Source organism: Humulus lupulus, chromosome 2 (genome assembly GCF_963169125.1).
Source record: "Humulus lupulus chromosome 2, drHumLupu1.1, whole genome shotgun sequence".
Classification (NCBI taxonomy): Eukaryota; Viridiplantae; Streptophyta; class Magnoliopsida; order Rosales; family Cannabaceae; genus Humulus; species Humulus lupulus.
Window position 1 is genome coordinate 292,757,366 of NC_084794.1, and position 8,885 is coordinate 292,766,250.

An 8,885-nucleotide genomic window follows, 5' to 3' on the forward strand; every position below is an offset into this window, starting at 1 on the left:
GATTGCTCTAATAAAAGCAAAAGAGACATTATTTGTAGACATATAAATCTTGTTCATGTCATGAAGAACGAATTATATCAATTTCAAACAACCATATAACAAACTCCAAAGATGAAACAATGAAACTAATTGTTGACATAAGGTTTCTGTGGACCTAGCTAGTGGGGTAGAACTTCATAGCTACGCTGAGGCACTCGTTTAAAGATGGCCAACATAAGATCAAAGTAGAGAGACAGTTGAGCAAAGGCGAAAAAGGTAATCGGAAAGCACAAAGCTGCGTATAAAGGATATGCTACGTATCTGAGTTGCTTATTGAGGACAAAGATATGCCCAGCACAAAACGACACTAACATCGACGCTATTGATGCAAAGAGCGATGTCAACCCCAACAGAAGCTTCCGAGGCAAGTCCAAGGCGAAATCCTTCTCTTGGTACCTTGATGTGAGTATCGAAAGGAAGAACACGAGCGCGGTCACCGAGAAGCAAAGAGCGGCCAATGACGTGAGGGCAAAGGCGTTGAAAGCCGGCTGGCTTTCGAGATTCGGAACCCCCTTTTCCTCGTTGATTCCACCAGGGACAGTCGCAGACGTTGCGAATGCCACTGTGGCCACAAGAGCCGCAACGACCGAGCAGGACTCGGAGGTTTTGGTCAGCCACTCACTGCCATCTTTGATGAGGTCTTTGTGTGTGGTGACAAATACTTCATTTGGGGTCTGGTTTTTCTTGTTGTAGTGAGGAAAAAAGTTTGGTGGCATGCTGTTCTTCACAAACTGTGGAAGCACGATCAAACTCAATTAAAGAAGCCCGCAAAAAAAAAAAAAAATTACATCATCGCATCAAGTAGTGTTAGATACCATATAAGAATAGATAAATACCTCAAACCACTTAATTTCCCATTGCATTTGGAGAGCACTACCTGGAATAAGCCAAGGGCGATACTGCCCACATTGCGTGGCAGCCAAGTGAAGTGCGCTATTCCCGAGATGATCGATGTGGCGAAACACACTTTCTTTGTGGATGCTTGGCCTTTTCAAAAGGAGTTTGTAAACTTGAGGTTGTCTACTCTCAATGGCCAAAAGAAGAATGTTCTTTTGTTCAGAATCCACATCTTGAATAGCCACTGGAAACTTATCCAAGATCTTCTCTACCATCTCAGTTGCTCCGGTCTTAGCAGCAGTCAGTAGTGCCGTAAGATCTTTCTTCTTTTTGTTCTTACCACCTCTCCCTTTCTTACGCCCTTCATAATAACACAATTTATACATTGATTTAGCTAGCTAGAGATGGTTCTCATATAAATTTGTTCAAGTAGTAGTACTCATCAAATTCAGAATTAATGTTTATACATATTATTAGTAAGGGCCACTTGTAAAATGATCTATTTTTTTAAAGTAAAGTAATTTTATATTCTAGCTTACTTTTAATAATTTTTTGCAAAATTGTCTCTCATAGTTTAGACAGATGTGGTCGAAAAATTCAAATAGCCGATAGTTGGTCGAAAAATTTAGACAACTGATCGAATTTTAGACAGAGATCATTTTGTAAAAAATTATCAAAAATAGATCAGATTGCAAAATTACTTAAAGAAAAAATACATTTTTCATCAATTTCTCTATTAATAATAATAGGGAATTTACTCATTTGGTACCCTATATTTTTGCAATATATCATTTTGGTACCCTCTGTTTTCAATAATGCTCATATGACACCCTATATTTTAAAATTATACATATTTGATACCCTACACTTAGATTTGATAGATAAAATTTTGTCAATATGATCAAACTGTCATCAGTTATATGTAATTAAGTAATTAAATTTAAATTTATAATTTACATAATTGATAGCAGTTTGATTAAATTGGTAAAATTTTATTAGTTAAATTTGAGTTTAAGGTACCAAATATGTACGATTTTAAAATACAGGGTACCATATAAGTATTATTGAAAACAGAAAGTATCAAAATGACACTTTACAAAAATACACGGTACCAAAATGATTACCTACCCATAATAATACTACTGATCATATTCACTTACTAGGTACATTTTTATTATCTTCTGTGGAATCTTGACCCATGACTGTGTTAAGATCAAGTGCAGTGTTGTCTTGTCCGGGATTTGATCCGGTGTTGCCATAGTGCTTGTAGGCTATGCTATTTTCAACCAATTTTTCCATCACAAGCTTAGCTCTTACGTGTAGCTCTTTCTTTCTTTGGACTTCATTTATCCTCCAAATCCCTAAACAAAAATATATTTATCATATGATCATTCATATCCTCATATTATAATATCACTACACTCTTTTCTAATATGATTATTTTAAAAATATATAAAACAAGATTTTGAGTCATGAGAGAATTCTTTAAGACTAAAGATTATATTAAGTACTAAAAAAAATCAAATAAAGAACTATTAACTTGTTTATATTTTTCTATTTCAGGCTCATTAAAACAACTTTTTTCTTTGTTCATCAATTAAATTCTCATTTTTATTTCAAGTAATGAGAAATTTTGCGTTGCCTAACACCCAACAAGCAATGGATTGTCTGCTAAGTGGCGACATATCGGCTATGTATCGCTACTTAGTAGGCGATACATCGCATGAGCAGTCCGTACGGGATCGTATAGTTACGTAATTAAGTTCCAAATAATGTGTTATAAAACTCTAATCCTATTAGTTAGACTTAACGACAATGCTTACATTGTAAATAAGGGTTATTAGAGTTGTAAACTCTTGATCATACTTTTCAACTCTCTCTAGCTCTCAAAAACCAAAGTTTTCTCCAAGAAACTCATCAAGCATTGCTTGACTTGCATGAGTTTTAAGGCATGTTCAATCTCAAATCTCATTCTATCTTGGTGAAGCTTCAAACAATAAGAGAATGTTTGGAATAGAGATTTTGGACAACAATTTTTTTACTGTGTATATGTCTTAGAATTTCCCCAAATTTGAATATTAAAGTTGCTCAAATTCAAAGGTTATATCTCTATCTAAACCCTAACTTTGTATTTGAGTTAATCTATTATGTTTACATTGTTAGTATTAATGATTAAATATTACTAATTAAGTTCATATTATCATCATTTACTTAGTTCCTTATTATCAAACTTGTCATTTCATATCATGAATATGTTTATTTGATTATCAAGATTTGTATTCATATTTTGAATAAAATTCTTGATTAGCATTTAGGGTTTCTAATATTGAACTATTCTCATTATTAATTATTGATTTAAAAAGCTATAAATTCCAAACACTTGGCCCCACTTATGAAGGGCTAGCTCAATATTTTGAAAAATATAATTTTTTTTTGTGAAAATTATATATTATATGGGTTTTTTAATAAAGTTTTCAAAAATATGGTTTTGTTTTTACAAGTATTATTTTATGGCTTTTTAAAACTTGTATTCACTTTTATGGGATTTTTTTCTCATATTTTTGTAAAAAAATCATTATTATGCCATATTTTTTTTTTATAATCTAATTTTTTTTAATTAAATTTGTTCATACAAACTAAGAAAAGTTTATTACCATATTTTTGCATATTAATGGCTAAAAAGCCATATTTATGAAAAAATCCCATTTTTTTTCTACACAAAAAGCCCAAAAAATTTACAAAAACACTATTTTATATATAATTATTATAAATATACTAAAAAAAATTCTTGAGCCCGGATGCTCATGGGCTCTCTCTCATCATATCACATTATTCTATCTTATCCTCTTTTCTTTCATCACTTTTTTTTTATATTACTTCAAATATATTTTCTATCTATCTCATATTCTACTTATGATCTATTTATTTATTTAATTCACATCTCTCATTATGTATTTAAAATATATTTATAGATTTTATATTTAGAATTTTTTAAAGAAAATTAAAAATTATTTTTAGAAATTATATATTAGCCAAACCCCCAAACAATGTCTAACATAGCCAAAAAAAAATTATGTTTTCCAATTTTCATATTATAAGATAGTACTCTACACTGAATGAAAATTTTGAAATGGTGTGAAAAAACTATTATTAAATCACTCTTAAAAAATTGTGAGAGTAGAAAGAGAGAGGTAAATAAACACTGACCCAGTCCGAGAACAATGAGAAGCAATTTCATCGCAAGCTTAAATAACAGTAAAATTGTATCATAATTGGGAGGAAAGAAATGTTTGTGTATACTTCTTTGTCTTCTTTCTTTCTCATCACCTAATTAAAAAAATAAAACAAATATATTAAAATACAATAATAGAATAAAGTGGAACGAGTTAAACACAATCATTTATTATTAGTATAAAGTTAGATAAGATACTTACCTTGTGCTTGTGGACTCTTTTGACTATTGGAACTATTTTCCCCAGCTTTTCTATCATTTTCCTCTTTTCCTTTTCCTGTGGCTGTATAGTGGTAGAGAGCAATTCATTAAATTGGCAACATTATTATTATTATTATGGGAACAAAATGGATTGATTGCTTAGTTTTGATCTTGCATCATATATGATATATGATATATCGAGTAATGCTGGACATCATTTAGTGTTAAAGTAATACTCGTGTATATAGAAAAAATTTCGGGTGCACTCTCTCACTAATTTTTAGTTTGGGAAGTATTTTCTATACAAATTTGTTTTATGACCGTATATATTATAGTTATTTAGAATTTCATATAAATTATTAAGAAATTTCGAATAATTTACATTGTTAAAAAACAAAATTCAAATAATTTATTGCATTTATGACTGATTTTTTTATGGCCGTAAAAAATATAGCTTATTTGAATATTATAATGTATGATGTACGGGACTACGGGACCTTAGGCCAAGTGGGCAGCTGTCCACTCTCACTTTGTTGTTATTTTTATATTTTACTTTTAGTGTAATTTTTTTTTTGTTGACATTTTGGTGTTTTATGTTTAGATTTTTACTATTATATATCTATATAATAGTTTTTATTTGATTTTTACATACAATTTTTAAATAAATATTTATATCATTCCATCTTTACAAATATACAAAATACAATAATTTAAATTTTCGTCCTAATGAAAAAAAAATTATAAATACATAATTATATATTATTCCATCCTTACAATACAAATTTCTATCCGCCAATGTTTTGGTGTTTTGTGTATAGTGTGGAGTTTTATTATTATGATACAATTATGGTGTTGAGTAAATAAATTAATATAACTCTAAAAAAAATGTAGATTTTATAACTTTATTAGTAGTGTAATGCGTTTTTAGTATTAGTATATAATTAACTAAAGACACAAATAAAATAATATAATTATATTAATGTCATCTGATTTTAGTATTTATGCATTGTTTTTAATTAGTATTGTTTGACCTCAAACAATTGTTTCATTAAAATATCATAACATATATAAATCAAATATAGTAAAAGTATTTTGGGATAATCTTATTAAGTATAATTGGTCTGTAAAACAAATACATTATCATTGTATGATACTTCTTAAATAATTAATAATCTATTCTATATTTTACTAGTTTATTACCTTGTTCACAGCTTATGCTGTTCTCTTCAGGATTTTCTTCATCTTTCTTGTCCTCATCTTTTTTCTCATTGGCTACAAAAGGAGTATAATTAAATATATTAAAGTTATAAAAAGAGGTGTTTAAACTATTTATTAAATTTATAAAATTATAAACATATATATTAAGGTGATCGATGTGGGCTATATATTATTTTGGATATATATGCTACGGAAAATGAAAATAAATAAATAAATACAAGATAAGGAAATTCTGTAGTGGACCTTAAAAACAGTACACTAATACATTTTCATGTTTTCGGTACGGAGATAATTATAATTTTAATTTTTTTATATGACGGTATATATCGTAATTATTTTGAATTTCTTGCAAATTTTTAATAAATTCTTAATAATTTACGGAGATGAAAATAAGATTCAAACATATTGATGCAGTTGTGCTTTTTCTTATATATATGTGTATGAAATAATTTGTTTGAACTCTATTTTCAATACAGAAAAATATTCAGAATTTACAAAAAATTCTAAATAATTACAAGAGACATAATCATATAAACAAAATTGAATTATAAGTATTTATGTCTCAAATATATTGCACTATAAATTTACCCTATATTATATTCTTATGATAAATTAAACATATATATATATATATATACCAGTTACTGCATTGAAAATTCTGCGCATAATGTTTACAAAGTCCATGCACGTTCTATAGTTTTCAGGATAACTTTGGTCGCCATTGTTATTCTCTTCACTGTGATGCTTAGCTCTTTTATCTATCTTCACTTTTTCTTTGGACATGTTCCCATCATCATATTCCATAACTACCAAACCTGTAATAATGAATTAGAAACGAATTAATATTAATCATCTGATCAAGGCCCTGGAGAGTTTTGGGTCCTATGAAAAATTGGGGATTATGAGCCCTTTTTGTAAAAAAATTCTAAAGATTTATGTCATTTTTAAAAAAAATAAAAAAAATGGCCCTTGGTCCAAAGGGGCCCTAGGAGTGGGTCTAGCAGGCCTTAACCCAGGCTTGCCCTGCACCTGATTAATTCAATTATATATATATATATATATATATATATTGATTACACAATTGGAATGTTATGTGAAGTAATGAAGGGTTAGAGACAGAAAGACTATATAGAAAGAAAAAGTTAATCAATGCTCATTTCGGTACATACACCTCTTTTATGTATTAACCTATCATTTTTATTGAAAGTGTTGGCATTGTCTCAAAAAATATAGAAAAATTTAATAATAATTACCGATTAAACACACTTAATTATTTAATTATAAATATGAAAATGACCAAATCAAACCCATGATGATTACACTAATGAGTCTGTCTCGATCATATATATACACGAGTGCACTATGTTTGGAACCTTAAAGTGTCCAACACTACGTGGTATGTCTAGCTTAGTTTTAATAATTCTTTGCAAAATGGTATCTCATAATTTAAGTAACTAGTCGAAAATTTAAATAGGTGGTCGAAAAATTCAAACAGCCGGTCGAAAATTTTAGACAGATATTATTTTGCAAAAAATGATCAAAACTAAACTAAAGTGCAAATTCATTTAAAAAAAAAATGTTATTTTCACCAATTATCTTTAAAAAAAATGGGATAGAAATTTCATACAGTAGTATATTATCCGGTCGAACAGTCCAAGGCAAGTGCTGCTTTTGAATGCATTTGGCTTATTGGCCAAAACATGCAATGGAGAAAGACCATCCTCATTAACAAAGTTAATTAGGGTTTTGTAATTTTCAATTATCGCCATTGCCATATCTGCAAATAATAATAATAATAATAAATACCAATTAAATCAAATTATTAATTGAACATAGAACAAATATATTCTTCTTACCAAAATATTCACCAGAAATGGCAACATGAAGAATGTTATCCCCATTTTTCCTTCTTAAAAATTCCTCATTAATCTTAGAGTTTAGGTAATAAAAGAACACACTTCGTTTTCCATGAAGAACTGCCAAAAAGATTGGAGTCTCTCCACTCTTGTTCCTAACAGTTAAAAGAGGACATTTATTTTTCGATGTTAAACTCTTACAAACCTCCAAGTTTCCGAGCATGGCAGCCAAATGCAAAGGACTGTTGCCTTTGCCGTTGGCCAGTTTCATTAGCACAGCCGATTCTTTGATGGCCTCCACCAGTTTCAAAGCGATCTCAGTCTTTTCGTTCGAAACAGCTATGTGTAGAGCAGTGTCTCCAGACTTGGTCAGCTTGGCCATTTGAGCTTGAGAGCTTTTGTTGTATGTCTCGATCACATCTTTCCAGTTGTTCTTCATCACATCTTCGAATAGTTTGTCATTTATTTTATCATCATCAGCTGCTGCTGATTTATCTTCTTTGTCTTTGGCCACCATAGCTGAAACCTCCATAGTAGTGGTGATGATTTCTTGATCAGCTGGTAGTTCCATAATATCTTAGGTTGAGAAGAATTTTAGGGTGCATTATATATTGTCCCGCTTATCCACTAACATGCTTATTTATAAGCTAAAAAACACTAGAGAGAATCACAAAAAGTTGAAAGTGAAAACTGATCATGATGTTGGTTTATACTTTGAGTGTGGTTGCTTAACTCTTGTTACTTTTACTTTTGTAGTGCTTTTAATTAGTATGTAATGATGAGATTTATATATTGAACTAATAATGTGGAAAAAGAAACATAATTATATATACTTTCCAATATGTGTGTATGTGTTTATGTAATACCAATATTTTTATGGGATATTATTCATTTTAGTTATATTTAGGATATCTTACAAGTTTTCAGGAAAATCTAAATTATTTAGATTGTCGAAATTAGAGTTCAAACGTATGTCATACATGCGTTCAAAAAAAATATGTATGCAATAGATTATTTAAATTTTGATTTCAGCATCGTAAATAATTTATAATTCTTTACAAATTTGTCAGCAGTGGCGGAGGAAAGTGGGGGCATGTGCCCCCACTCAACTCTTATAATTTTTTTTTAAAGTGGAATTTGAATTCACTTTGAAACATACACATAAATTATAGTGGGATCAAATAAATAATTTTGTCTACTTTGCATATAAGTTAAAAAAATATATTATATATATGTACAATACATATATATATAAGTATTTTGGTTTTTGGTATAGAAACAAAAACTTTGATCAATCAATATTATTATATATTGGTATAAAGTTGAATTATAAGACAGTTCAAAATAATAATAAAAAAATATCACTTAATTTTGTTGTTTCTTCTTATTTAGTGCTTCTTTATTTTTAATATTTATTTACATTTAATTTCTAATGACTTATTTTTTTAGGAAATAATTATACTCTTATTTAATATATTCTTTTTTTTGGAAATTTTGAATTA

The 8,885-nt window shown here is 28.9% G+C and overlaps 1 protein-coding gene across 2 annotated transcripts; it reads right to left on the reverse strand.

The window, feature by feature from the left end:
* Positions 1-45: 45 nt before the first annotated feature.
* LOC133819807 (uncharacterized) lies at positions 46-7,975 on the reverse strand. 2 transcript variants are annotated; one of them, XM_062253152.1, is made up of 9 exons: positions 7,384-7,975; positions 7,155-7,304; positions 6,166-6,342; positions 5,510-5,581; positions 4,311-4,391; positions 4,084-4,203; positions 2,037-2,237; positions 876-1,237; positions 46-770 (listed from the first exon to the last, which is right to left on the reverse strand). In XM_062253152.1, the coding sequence occupies exons 1-9, from the start codon at positions 7,952-7,954 to the stop codon at positions 159-161; spliced, it is 2,346 nt and encodes a 781-aa protein (XP_062109136.1). In that variant the 5' UTR covers positions 7,955-7,975; the 3' UTR covers positions 46-158. The 2 variants fall into 2 exon arrangements, with proteins under 2 accessions (XP_062109136.1, XP_062109137.1); XM_062253153.1 differs by lacking the exon at positions 5,510-5,581.
* Between the last annotated feature and the right edge of the window lie 910 nt (positions 7,976-8,885).

Bases quoted from the DNA above. Each gene is read 5' to 3' on its own strand.
- LOC133819807 (XM_062253152.1), bottom strand. From the start codon at position 7,954: ATGGAACTACCAGCTGATCAAGAAATCATCACCACTACTATGGAGGTT. The intron at 7,305-7,383 runs GTAAGAAGAATA...TATTATTTGCAG, and splicing joins CATTTCTGGTGAATATTTTG to ATATGGCAATGGCGATAATT. The intron at 6,343-7,154 runs GTATGAAATTTC...TCATTATTACAG, and splicing joins CGACCGGATAATATACTACT to GTTTGGTAGTTATGGAATAT.